This window comes from Glandiceps talaboti, chromosome 3, assembly GCF_964340395.1.
Source record: "Glandiceps talaboti chromosome 3, keGlaTala1.1, whole genome shotgun sequence".
In the NCBI taxonomy this organism is placed as follows: domain Eukaryota; kingdom Metazoa; phylum Hemichordata; class Enteropneusta; family Spengelidae; genus Glandiceps; species Glandiceps talaboti.
Window position 1 is genome coordinate 27,159,387 of NC_135551.1, and position 13,705 is coordinate 27,173,091.

The 13,705-nt window shown below is 34.6% G+C and overlaps 2 protein-coding genes across 2 annotated transcripts; one reads left to right on the forward strand and one right to left on the reverse strand.

The window, feature by feature from the left end:
• Positions 1-890: 890 nt before the first annotated feature.
• On the reverse strand, positions 891-6,822 carry LOC144433418 (proteasome assembly chaperone 1-like). Its single transcript, XM_078121734.1, has 6 exons — positions 6,722-6,822; positions 6,279-6,388; positions 4,020-4,231; positions 3,120-3,306; positions 2,584-2,720; positions 891-1,433 (listed from the first exon to the last, which is right to left on the reverse strand). Exons 1-6 carry the CDS (start codon positions 6,814-6,816, stop codon positions 1,359-1,361), a joined length of 816 nt encoding a protein of 271 aa, XP_077977860.1. The 5' UTR covers positions 6,817-6,822; the 3' UTR covers positions 891-1,358.
• Positions 6,823-7,286: 464 nt separating this feature from the next.
• LOC144433461 (ashwin-like) lies at positions 7,287-10,264 on the forward strand. The gene is made up of 4 exons (XM_078121792.1): positions 7,287-7,387; positions 8,105-8,319; positions 9,051-9,513; positions 10,042-10,264. The coding sequence occupies exons 1-4, from the start codon at positions 7,295-7,297 to the stop codon at positions 10,138-10,140; spliced, it is 870 nt and encodes a 289-aa protein (XP_077977918.1). The 5' UTR covers positions 7,287-7,294; the 3' UTR covers positions 10,141-10,264.
• Positions 10,265-13,705: the final 3,441 nt, after the last annotated feature.

Here is a 13,705-nt window from a genome sequence, read left to right on the forward strand (position 1 = left end):
CTTCCAGGCAATAATACATAACTTTGTACATTTGGCTTATTGTATCAATACAATGGAGAAAGCTACTGTCAGTACCACATACTTTTTGAATACTTTGAAAATATTCATAAAACTTTTAATAAAAGGTTTCTGTTGACACCAGTTACTTCTGACTGCAGTGTAATCATAGCCACCTATTGAGTTTACTGAATAAATCTACGCTGCCTTCAACCTGTAGTTATTTAGAATTTACCAACTCAAACAATAATTAATAGTTTTCTTTGGCACCAGTTACTATGGGATAAAAAATTTTGACTGCAGTGTAATCATAGTCACCTCATTTCATTCAATAAATCTATCTTCATTACTTGTAGTTACTCAGAATGTACTGACATAAATAACGCATCGTTGACTAGGATATAAAAATAGTAAAATAAGTTAAAAACCAAAATACATAACGTTCACAGTATATGTGATGTTGAATGATCACATGACTTGGTAAGACACACTGATTATGAAAAATGACTTTATTTCTATCACTGGCATGTCCATGTAAAATGGAACCAAAACTGAAAATACACTTCTCAAATTGTCTCGTCACAAACCTGGTTGGTAACAAACGAAAGATCAATTCTAAATTTGTGAAATCATTGTTGTAATTATATTAAATGTATGTTAGTCACATAGTGAAAAAGACTGAAAGATTAACCACTGTGGATGCTCCTTTATCACATTAGGTTGGAATGTATGCCATAGCTGAATATCATAGCTATGGATTAAAGCAAACTTCTTTTTTTTTGGGGGGGGGGGGGGGGAGGGGGAGATGCATCAGATAAACACAAAACAACAATTTTCTTTCTTGTCAAACATTTATCACATCTCCAGCTATACTTCAATTCCTTTAACACATAGGTTGGAATATATGTTTAGCTGGATATCTGGACTAAAAGGATGGCTTAAAAAAAATATGAATCTGACAGAATGCTGTGTACCATACAGCAGTGGTGTTTTTACTGTATCAACCGGTATCCTAAATTTGACATTTAAACTAGTGCACATACAGTATTTACACTAAAATGCTGAGTAATCAAGGATGCTTCCAAATGTTATTCAAACCCTTGAAGATATGGAGGTGAATATCATGTATGTAGGACGCCCTCACATGACCATATATTTCCATTATTCGGACACTAATTGACCAATCAGAAAGCTCCTTTATGCAAATAAAAACCAGCATTTCATTTTATGAAATACAACATGAACAAAAATAATGTCATTTTCATTTAACCAGATTTCATTTTTTTTACTTACTTTCCTGGGAAAGATCACATGTAAAGGGGAAACTTGATCTGTTAAGGTAAATACTATAAACTAGTTGTTTAAATATAAAGAGGATTTTGTGCTGTATTTAATTCTACAAGTTTCTTCAGTGAATTGTCTGCTTTACCATTGACCTGAAAATGAAATAGTGAAGACACTGTAAGTCATATGAATTCTTATAGAAACTAATGATATGTGGGTGACATCACATTATTATGACATCACCGTGTTGCCTTTGTTAGGTGCAGTGTTGGTATTTTATGTTACATGTGTTTATTTTGTGATATATTCTTTGGTATATTCTTTGTGTTGTTAGAGAATGTGTTCTGTACAGAGTAAGGCGATGACATTGTTATAAAACTAAGTTGAATTGGAATATGTAATGACGTAAGTTTATTTCAAGAAAGTGAATATTTATCAATAACATATTGCCATTAAACTGTTAGCATGATAACTTAACTTTACATGTGTTGACAATCCCATAACAACAGGCCAAAAGAAAACTGCTGCAGGGCCAAACATGATAGAAGTAAGGGCCTTGAGTTGGCAAGATTGAAGACTAAATGTACATTGAATGAAGTATGTCATGTTTCGCGAATGCAAACTTATTTCAACAATCAAGCAAAACATGATAGACTGTAGTGTTAAACATAGGGATTGAAGTGTTTAGGGTCTGTACTGGTGTACACTAAGTTGCCCCATCATTCATGATGATAATCAAACCGGATATTATTTGATGCATACACATAAGATTTATTTTTAAAAATTTAAACAAGAACTATGATATATCACAAGTGAGGTGTGATGCACTGAAAAGATATGTTATAGTAATGTGCTATGTATTCAGTAAGGGCAGCTGTACTTAATTCTGTGTTTCTCATACCCTGACTGACCCTAAAATTCTTCAATCTGGCAAAATAATTTTAAAAACATATGCCTTCTATGGCAGGATTAGAAAAAATCACATCGTCACTGATTGCACAATGGTGACCTAAATAAGTGCATGTCTGATAAAAAAATTATTGTCTGAAATTTTGGAACTTTAGAATAAAACAAATGATTCAATTTTCCTTCTAACTTCAGACTATCAAAATATGATTATGAAATGAAAGTATCACCAACATGTACACATACACTTACTTTTTTTTTAAACTGTGTTTTTTACTTTCAACTGACCGACCAACCCATCATATTTAAGGTTTTACAATGAGAAACATGGAATTAAGTACGAGCCCCTTATATATTGAAGTGGGAGGGTGATTAATTGATAGAATGTCATATTACCTTTGACACTTCTTTGAGGAGTACATTGTCTAATACTGGTAGGAATACTTTCATTGAAGCAATATCTAAATGAGCTGAGTCTAAGTATGCCATGTAAAGAACTGATGGAATGCTATGAACTTGACAAAAATTCAGAACTGTAAAGAAGAAATATATCATAGACAGAGTCAAAATCACTTGTTATCTCTCCCTGGATCTGTCATTCAGTCTCTAAAATAGAATAGATATATATACTTTGTTTCTGTGCTTTGATATTCTTTTGTAAGGACAAGAACAATACCTATATATCATACTTGTAATACATTTTGGAAAGCACACATTCTCATTGTGACAGAAACCATCTGTTTAATGCATGAGGGCATACTGATTTGAAAACAAAACAGCCATATTAGTCTAATAAATTTTAAAATATTTTTTCCAATTATGGTCAAAAATCAAGACTAAAATTGCAAAAAGTTACGAAAATTCATGATTTCTTTTGTGCACACCACAAAAGTTGTAAGTTATGTACAAGTCTTTTAGTGACGATACCGTACCTGCTGAAGGAAGCTCTGAGACTGTATTAGGCTGTGGGAGATATGCACACACTGGTTTCTCTGTGAACACACTACTACACAGACATTTGATAAAAGGTATTGTTTGGTTCTGTTCTAAGGCTTTGTACTCTGTGACTTGGGATGATGCTAATATGACAACACAGCTTTTCTTTATACTGGAAAATAACTGAAATATGAAAGAAGAAAACAGTCTATTAAAGAGTCCATAAAATTATTGTGACTATTCTACAAAGATTATCATTACATGTTTTCTGTGCATTGCACAATATTCAATGATTTTCTTTCCTGGTTCACTTTCATTAACAAGCTACGAATACAAACTGTATTTGAATAATATAGTAAAAGCCAATTACATATGTCTGGGTAACCAATACTAGATTGTTTATGGTTACTAGCAATGTGAGTGGCTTATCTCATAGACAGTGGAAGGGAGATCTCCCCTCTTATCTAAACCTAAAATGACTACAATCTTTAATACTTTGTATCTTGTGAAGCCACCAGAGGGCGCTATTTATAAAGGTTATTCAGTTTTCAAACCCAAAATGACTCCCAGCACTTTCAATATTTAATTCAATGACCATAAAGAACATAAAGAATCAACTCTTCTTGTAAGTACATGGCATGACTTACAGTGTTCTTGTCAAAGTAACAGCAAACAGGTTGCATGTTTCCACAACCCATAGCCTCATTAGGTAGGAAATCTGGTACAATACCAGAGGAACACAAGTAGAATTGACAATCTTGCCTTCATGAACAAAACTACATTTATATATTGGAATGCGACATTTCTGTTATCTCCCTTCTCTCACTCAACCACACCTTTTATATGAAGGGCCACAGCTGAAATAAATGAATTAATAATAAAATATTATAACTCACCTTTTCCGTCCAGTGAAATGCCTGGTCAGCTGACACCCTGGCATTACATTGACATATCACAATATCAGGTCTTCTCTTCAATCTATACACAAAGCATGTTTTATCTGTGTGTAAAGTTTGCTGAAAACTATTACTGTCTTTTGTTCTCAAACCACTCACAATAACACCAATGTGTTCATAGTCTTCACGTAATACATAGGATTGTACAAAACCTGCAATGGAAGACACAAAATTGAAGAATTCTATTTGTATAGGGGTAGGACCAACTCGGCCCATTGCCAACTCGTCCCATCGCCAACTCGGCCCACGTTATTGCCAACTCGGCCCATTCACATGCCAACTCGGCCCATTTACATGCCAACTCGGCCCATTCACATGCCAACTCGGCCCATTTACATGCCAACTCGGCCCACGCACGTCATGACGAAAATGTTTGTGTCATTTAAAGCCAAGGTCTTGAGTCGATGACGTGATAATATCAAATACTAGTAATATTCATATAATCAGAGAAAAAATCCTTTGCTCCAAGCACCGACATCGGTATACTACTACTACTTGTAAAGACACTATGGATTGACATACTAGTACATATACAATGTAGATCGCATGAATTTACTGAAGGGGTTGAGGAACACAGGACTTATATCGATCAAATGAAACAGGAAAACATTAATTCTGTGTTCACTATACACGATGCATGCCATTTCCTAGTCGCGCTTGCATACAGTTTGTCGTCCCTTCGGTGTTGAGGGTACAGTAACGTAGACCCATTCACCGTCGGCAGGACGGGCTACCATTACCTATCTACATGTATTTCAATATAACAACGTGTCCGTTTGACGCACCGTTCACACCACTGATATTAACGCGATTTGACTCGCCCCTTTTTTCAACTCTCCCTAATCATGGATGTATTATCTTACTAATACATCCATGCCCCGACACGGGCTCACCCGAACATCACTATGAGAGATCGAAATTTACATGATTTTTCGCTGGTGGTGCTCCTGAGATATGTGACTGATCACAACTGCTTACGGGTTTGGAGGCGTGGTTCCGGGGTAGTCTAGTTCCATGCCCCCTTTCTGCCGGGGATAGGCGTGTCGCGCTGTTTACAGGATGTGGTACATGCATGTGTGTCATGAAATCTTTTATGAATTGACTGTAAGATACCATTGACCTTCCGAAATGTACTACACCGTACTACCTTTTCATCTAATATGCTGAGATGAATTATCTTGTAACTGATCACAATACTGATATTCAACCAAAAAACTACACTGTTATATTGTTATTTGGGAACGGAAATAAATGTAATAGTAGTGTTTTCAGTCACGGGATTTTCTTGTCTGTGGTACAGGGAGGTGTCTACATTTCCTGTTTATTTGTGTAATTGAGAGGACGATGAGCGTTACAATCACATCGAGTTGTACATCTTGACTACTTAGTATTTACGAATTGACGAATAGGGGACAAAATATCTATAGTCAAGTTGGCAGAGAGTGGGCCGAGTTGGCAGAGAGTGGGCCGAGTTGGTGGGCCGAGTTGGCAGACGGTGGGCCGAGTTGGTGGGCCGAGTTGGTAGACGGTGGGCCGAGTTGGTGGGCCGAGTTGGAAATGGGCCGAGTTGGACGTGCACCATTTGTATATGAGTAAAATGTAGAAAACTGAGGATGTTACGTGAAAATATATTCTAAGCCCGATCACTAGCTATAATATTCTGCCAGACGTTAAATCATAAATATTCATGAACTCGCAAACATAAAAGTAGGGCTTTTGAAGACATGTTGTCGTTCCTTGCACAGTAAAGGGCTGACAACGTAGTGAGCTCAGCAGCAATATCTATGACATACTGTGAAGTGTATATGGTCAGTCACTCACTCAAGGACGACAGTCATAAATGGACATTTTTGAGTTTTCCATACACCCATCCTTCTGGTGACACAGTGAATACTTTGCCCAGAATAAACCTTTTATTAACAATAGGCAATAGTCTTGAGTGAAGTGATAAGGCTTTAAATATTACATTATATTTGTATATTTTAACAACAGATGTTGTTATTCTTTTGTGTAAAATTCAACAATGAGAAAAACATTACAAGGTTTCAAAAAACCCTTCTGAGACAAGATTCTTAAACACTAAATTGAATCAAGAACTCTTGCCACTATTTTTACATTGGCTATGATCTTCTCTGCTCAGTTATGCTATGCTTTATCCATCATGTTCACTGTACTGTCTGTTAATATTTCAACACTTACCAGTTGGTGCTGGGCCAATGGCCAATAGTAATAAAGAACAATTTAAAACACTGTCTTCTGATTGTTTGATTTCATTGCGGATTTCTGGAGACCATCTTAAAACTGGTGAGCTAAGAGACATGGAAAAAGACAAGATTGTTTACTATCCACTTCAAATTACAAATGTTGTAACTTGTAACACATATATTTTACATTTCCGTACCTGCTATGGCCATTGTTAGATATTGAAAAGATTATTTCCTAGCTTAAAACAATTTGTGAAATTGTGGAGGGTCGGGCTTCCTAGATGAGCCACTGCCAGTGACAGTGTACAATGATACATCATTTCATTACATGTGCACACACCTGTCACAAACCCACAGGTAAGTTCATATGACGAGACTTACATATCTTATTGTGTGAAATTATATTTCGTTTATTTCTAAAGCTAGGACACCTCTTACCTCGGTGGGGTTATTTTCTCATCATCATCTTCATCGTCGTCTGCATCAAACGCTCTTGAAGCAACATCCAACACTTCTCCAAAGAAAGTTGCCATTTTGAAAAACTGTGGGTCAAAGGTCACGATTTCTGCGATCGCACATTTTTATCACCTCACAAATTTGTATACATTTTTTCCCTAAAAGCAACATTGTCCAACTTAATATTCAATCTTGTGGACATGTATTTAAAATTAATTGAATATCTTCGAATGTGATAAAAACTAAGATGAGGCAACAAACAAACAAATCAAAGGTCAAAATACGGTCATTCTGCAAAACTAGGCTAAGATTCATATTGGATAAAATCTGATCTGATATCTTTAATATAATGCTTCTGTAATAAAGGTACAGTTGAGGTTCTGTTTATAAATTTCACCAATTTCCAGTATATATCAAAGTTAATTCCGTATAAATTATTTTTTCTGCCAAAATGATGACATTTATCCAGTGGTAGAGAAGGAATAATCTTTAAATTTGTGATTGCGACACAACTGTCAATCGCAATCTGAACTTCACTCTCTCATTTACGCCGTAATGGCGACAACAGAAAGCATGGAGGTGGAGACAGTAGACTTACTTCATCCAGAAATTTTAAGTAAAGAAACCATCATTAAGATCCTAAAATCGGTAAGTTTATTTTGGTACAATCGCGTATTTTCTTCTTCGATGACAACGTAGTCCGCTGACATTCCATCACTTCATTCGTCATTCCAACGCGCGCACACATGCAATGCAATGCAATGCAATGCAATGCAATGCAATGCAGTGCAGTGCAGTGCAATGGGGCGATTTGTACACAAGTGGTTAGGCCTTAGGGTTATGATGGTACTCACTGTAACACCACCGATCTATTATGATAATAATGTAGTTTATTTGCACACAGGATCTCTATCAATCATCTATGGCGTATGGGACTGTTTTAACTAACTACATCTTGTACTGACAATGAAATGTGAATTCAACTTGAGAAAGTTGTGCATGTAAATAAGCATATATCAAGTACTTACTTTCACTACATTGCACTGTATAGGGGTTTGATTTATATGATAAGTGACGTCTGTAAAAGAATCCTATTAAAATGTAAAACCTAGGTCACTATGACTATGTAATAAGAAGATATCAAACTAATAAAAGTGAACTATGAAAAAATTAATTTGGTATTTACCTGAAATTGATACTGTTGCAATGGTTTATATATTTTTTGTTCTTGTCATTTTAAAGTTTGATTTAATGTCACACATTTCAAAGTGTAACGCATTGTAGTGTAGTGTTGTGTCCATTCTCTAAATGTATGTTCCGTATAGTTCCTTCGATTTCACTTCATGATGTTCACATTTTTTTCAGCGATGTGTGCGTCTTGACAACATGTACAACATGGACAAGGATGCATTGGTTGAAGTGTTCCACAGAACGGTGCTACCAATGCCACAACGTGAATTCAGAGATAACCGAAGAGGTAAAATAATGGCAAAGTTACGGCCTAAGAAAAGGAAAATCAGCGATGTTGAAAAATTTGTCAAAAATATGTCAGTGTCAGATGGAGGTCCAGCAGCTAAAAGGTAATTTTCTATTTTCAGGTTAAATGAAAGTATTTTCCAATTGATTGTGTGATCTTATTAGGGAGACAGTGTAAAAAATCAATTTGTCAGTTAATAATTTCACTGGCAAATTAAGTCTTAGTTGTTAGCTCTATTGTCAAAATAAATCCTTCAAAAATACACTGTACTTGATTTTTGTAAAATGCAGGTTGGGACTTAGTAACAATGTGTGTCAAAAGTGTATGTAGATCTTTAAGACAATTCATTGACACTGACATGACAAGAATAAAGGAGAGTGAACCAATTCAAGACCAATTGTCCAATAGACATGCCCTTGTATGCAAGCTAGGAAACACAATGTACATATAATAGCAGCATGTCCTCTTTTGGAAACATATAGATTTCTGTGAGTGAAACAAAGCAGTTATCAATGTTTTGGATAGTTTGTAGACCTGCAGCATTGCCCCTCATATATGGTGTGTTTCAAGGGTGGCTAGGTGTATTGATGTTGTTAGGTTAGAGATAAGGTTAGACTTCATAATAAATGTGATTTGTATCCTAAGCAATGAGTGACTTCTGAGTCAGATTTAAACTTGTCAACATTCCTTGATTATGACTCTGTCAAAACTCAAGTTAATCCTGTTTTATGGTGTTTTTGACTTAACAGTGTTAAGATGTATATGACCATAGACCCTCCAATGATAAGACCTATGAACCCATATGATAACAAACATTTCTTGTTATGTTTACAGACGAGCTAGTGGCGGATCATCACATACAGGTCTTATCACCTCAGTTAACATCACAAGTACAACAGAGAGACTTAAACCACCACCAATTGTCATCAACAAAAATAAAACTGTTGTCAAATTAAATCCCTCAAAAAAAGACACAGAAATCAAATCAGTCAGTAGCGGTAATAGTAGTAGTGGTGGTGGTGGTAGTGGTAGAACAATTATTAAACTAAATAGTAATCCTAGCACTCCACAAAGTAATCATAGTAAAGAATGTAAAAAAGTTTCACTAAAACGACCATCAGGTGACAAAAGTAGTACAAAAGAGGAAAGTCCTGAACACAAGAAGAAAATCTCACTCAAGCCTATTTTATCCCCAACATCATCAACATCGTCATCATCACTATTATCAACGTCACCGCCATTGTCATCACCAACATCAACAACAACAAAGTCTTCCGATAAAGAGAAAGTTAAACAGGTAAGTGTTTTACTGTTATGTCTGTTTTGTGAAAAAAGATTGCAGCATTTCTTTGATTTGACTCCTAAGTGCATATTCCCTTCAGTTTAAAACATCTCTTATCATTTATTGTGCTTGCCAACCATAAATATATTATTTCTGCTGACTCCCATGATGCAATGGCCCATAGCAAAGATACTAGTACCCTATAAAGGCACAAGATCAACTTGAAGTTTCTCAAACATCTTAAGTAATTGTAGATGATGAATATCGTTAAATGACTCTGCAGAACCCATAGTTCATAAAAATATCTCTATTTCCTAGAGTGGTTGTTCGCCTTTAATTTCAGACTTCATTTATCAGAAAAAACGGTTGCGGTATTTCATTTTTGAAGTAATTACTTTTCACTGACAGTTTTCGAGAGATACAAAAGGGTCTGATATACTAATATTTAATCTGAAATATTTTTAGTTGTTGCTTAAATTTGGGTAAATTAGCAAATGTAATTCACATTCAAAATGATTTATTGTTCATGGCTTCTTTTTTCAGAAAAAACTATGTACCTCACCACTATCACCATCATCATCGTCATCATCAGATACTTCACCAACAAAGAAGATGTCAATTAAGAAGATTACATGGCCTTAATATTGTCAAAGAAATTCTTCATCTTTTTAGCTGCACTTAGAATAATTCAAACATCAGTGAAATTGTGAATATTTTACATATATTTGTATAGGCTACATTGTTGTGTGCAATGCTTTGCATTGTTACCAGAAGTGATATTGCAGTTTTTGCATAAATGAAACAGAAGTCATATTCAAGCTGGAAGCATTGATGTTCACCTTGACTCTCTTATGGAGTCTATGTAGCTATGAAAGTACAGTTTGATTTTATTACACTTCACCATCCTTATTGCCATCACACTTAATTACAACATGTATACCATTTGCTGTATATTTATGCATAAGGTATATTTTGTTTCAGTGTAATTGTGCAAAGGGTATGTTGAGGATGTGTATTTTCATTGTACAATCCATGAAAAAACACCAGTGTCTTTACTTGCTCATGGTAAGCAGGAATGAGACAAGTTACATGTAAAGACATACATTGTAATTAGTGTTGGTAACTTATCAAAGTATAAACACCACATAATATAACACCACATAAACCAGGACCCCATAACTCTGTTTACTGATAGAATGCTACATGTTATAACAATCAAGTACAACTGTTAGTGTTACATTATAACTTCCACAGATGTTAACAAACTGATAAAAGTGTACCCTGAACCAGAGGTACCCCAGTTGTTTTTGTATCTGTTGCATTGTCATTTTTGCTTAATTTTGTCGTTGTGTGAAGTCTCTCCTTATCTCACTTCATTCAAGTAAATGTACTAATGTTTTTTCACGTTTTATTACAATGTGTAGGTTAACAACTTTTATATGTAAGAAGATTAGGGAAAAAGTGCTAAGAATTTGTAGATAATCTGATGAAAAATATGCAAGAGTTCTACATCTGTATTTGCATGAATGCAAACAGGAAAATGTGAAACCAAGTAAAGGAATATGAGAGTACAGGATGGGTTAGGGTAGGTCAGCTTGACCCAGTGGCCTTCAAATGTACCAGATATTGTAACAATTTATTATTGAATGATCCAGTGTGTCTGAAAGTTTAGAACACTCAGCTATTTGTTTTATTTATTTATTATTATGGAAAAGATAATGAATCATGTCGAGTACAACCTTGAAATATCTGCTTATTAATGTCATGTCATTTCTTTCAATTTGTACTCGTATGAACCCAGCATATCCATAGATTGTTGTTGTTTCATGGATGACAGTAATAGTATATTAAGACAATTTTACTATGTATGAACTAAGTCTGTGATGTTTAGAGTTTAATCATGTTTATCCCTTCTGATATAGCTGGACCAACTTCACCATTTAGGTTTGTAGTAGATTACAAGCCATAAATACACTCTTACTCAGATTCTGACAGAGTGCCCACACTCTTTTGCCCAAACAACAGATATCTTCATTAACATGCAATAAATCATACCTACTTTTGCCTTCTCCTATGCATGTCTCAATTCCCTTGATTCAGATATTTAAAAATCAACTTATTTCTATTTGTTAACAAGTAATAGTTTTCACTCTTCTGCTTGATCACCATTCATTGTTGGATGACACTAAAATGTAGGCTTTTCCAACTATCGTGACATGTCCAACCAATGTTCAGTATGTGACTGCTTTAACACACACAGGAGGTGGCAAGATATATGCAAGATATAGGGAATATAGAGAGGAGGGTATGCGACCCTCAGAAAAGCATCTTGCTCACTGTGATATTTTTGGTATTAAAGAAGTTAAAGTAAACTTTATAGTTAGAGGCAACCATGACCAGATTGTATGATAGAGTCAGATTGGCGTGATTGCCATGATGTGTTAGTAAGGGCAAATTTTGACACATACTTGAACACTGTCAATGTACATTTAATAGTGTCGCATGTTGTTTACATATATCATGATAGAAATTATGATCTCAGACCACTGTAGTATAGATGGATGCTGAGAAAATTTTTACAGAATCTTTATTTTAAATTGCAAAGCATTTTCAGCGTGTTTAGAAGTCCCAGAGTATAGAGAAGTCCTTTTCAAGTACTCCTTTCAACTCTGTAATGATTGTAAACTTTCTCGATGTAAAAAGTACAGCAGTTGATGCTCTTAAAACTAACTTTGACATCAAAGAACTGCCAAAATGCATAAACATCATATAAATAGAATGTTAATTTTGTATAATAAAAATGTTGAGAATGATATCAGTTTGTATTATTTATTCTGTATTTTGCACAATATACTCCACAATACTTGTTATAACATCTTGTACAAAATATATCATTAGGTATTTTCAAACACCAACACATTTAAACAGTGTACAGTGCAAGTTTCAGATATTGCAGACTTACTACCAAACCAGAGTGACTATAGAGTTGCAATGACATGGCATGGCGTTTTTTATTTCACACAAGGCTTTTTGTTAAAATTACATAAAAGAAATGAAGATAGCACACAAGCATATAAAATGATACATTTCATCTCACTGTGAACACAAATCAACACCACTGTCTGATGAAACAAGGAAAATTCAAACACAAAACTTTTGCTTGTATTCACTGTGAGAGAAAATGTAACATTTCATGTGGATACAGCTATCAGTGACTGTATTTGGTTTGTGTAACTCATAACAAAAAACATATGAGATGTGCCACCAAATTGAAACTCTGGTTTGATAGTATTATTAGTATATGAAAAATGAAGTGTAGAATGACAGAGGAAATTTAGCAATTTTCCACACTTACATAGTCTTGGTTGAATGGCTATATGGATGAGGATTAGGTATTTACTATGGATTTTTAATTCATAAAACAATTTTATCATGGCTTCCTACTTAACAAATCAATGTGAAACAACATGTCAAGTCAAAGAGATTGGGGTATCTTTCTCATGTTTGTTCTCTGAATTAGAAGTAAAAGGGATTTTTCTTTGACAACAGCTACTTTCGTACAAAAATAATTTTAGCCAGACATGCTATGCGAACATTAGCATCGAAATGTGTGTGTGTGTGTGTGTGTGTGTGTGTGTGTGTGTTGAAAAGAGAAAGCGACTATCCTGTTGTTGAGACCAAGTAACTGGCCACGATTTCAATTTCCAGGTTCTTGCATTTGTTGTCTTATCAGTGGAGCTATAACAATTACATTCATTCTTTCGTTTTAGACCAATGTTTTCTATAATTCTGCCAAACAACTGTTTTTCATAAAACAAATTCAATACTTTGCAAAAAGATGCAAAAAGTGTAAAAAGTTTGTTATTATACGTACAATAACAAACATTTTACACATTGTTTAATGTTTTGCAGTTTATTGAGTTGTGAACATGGACTTGGTATATGTTATTTCACATTATTTTTTCAAGTAAAAAAACATAGTGAAACTGTTTCATCAAATAAAAATCCAAAATAAATACCAAATTCTCATCCATATGGCCACTTTAATATTTTTAGGATAGAACAGGCATGTGGAGAAAAAAATAATGGTTTCATAATTTGCTACTAGAAATGTATGAAGTTGTATATTTTATATCATTTTATAATTGCAAGTGTGTTTTGTATAAATCATTTCAATGAAAATGGTAACCAATTTCAGGTTAAGACA

Excerpts from the sequence above, each read along its gene's own strand:
- LOC144433461 (XM_078121792.1), top strand. The coding sequence starts at position 7,295 with ATGGCGACAACAGAAAGCATGGAGGTGGAGACAGTAGACTTACTTCAT. Across the intron at positions 8,320-9,050 it reads GGAGGTCCAGCAGCTAAAAG|ACGAGCTAGTGGCGGATCAT; the intron begins GTAATTTTCTAT and ends TTATGTTTACAG. Across the intron at positions 9,514-10,041 it reads ATAAAGAGAAAGTTAAACAG|AAAAAACTATGTACCTCACC; the intron begins GTAAGTGTTTTA and ends TTCTTTTTTCAG.
- LOC144433418 (XM_078121734.1), bottom strand. The coding sequence starts at position 6,816 with ATGGCAACTTTCTTTGGAGAAGTGTTGGATGTTGCTTCAAGAGCGTTT. Across the intron at positions 6,389-6,721 it reads GAGAAAATAACCCCACCGAG|CTCACCAGTTTTAAGATGGT; the intron begins GTAAGAGGTGTC and ends CATGTCTCTTAG. Across the intron at positions 3,307-4,019 it reads CATTTCACTGGACGGAAAAG|TTATTTTCCAGTATAAAGAA; the intron begins GTGAGTTATAAT and ends TTCATATTTCAG.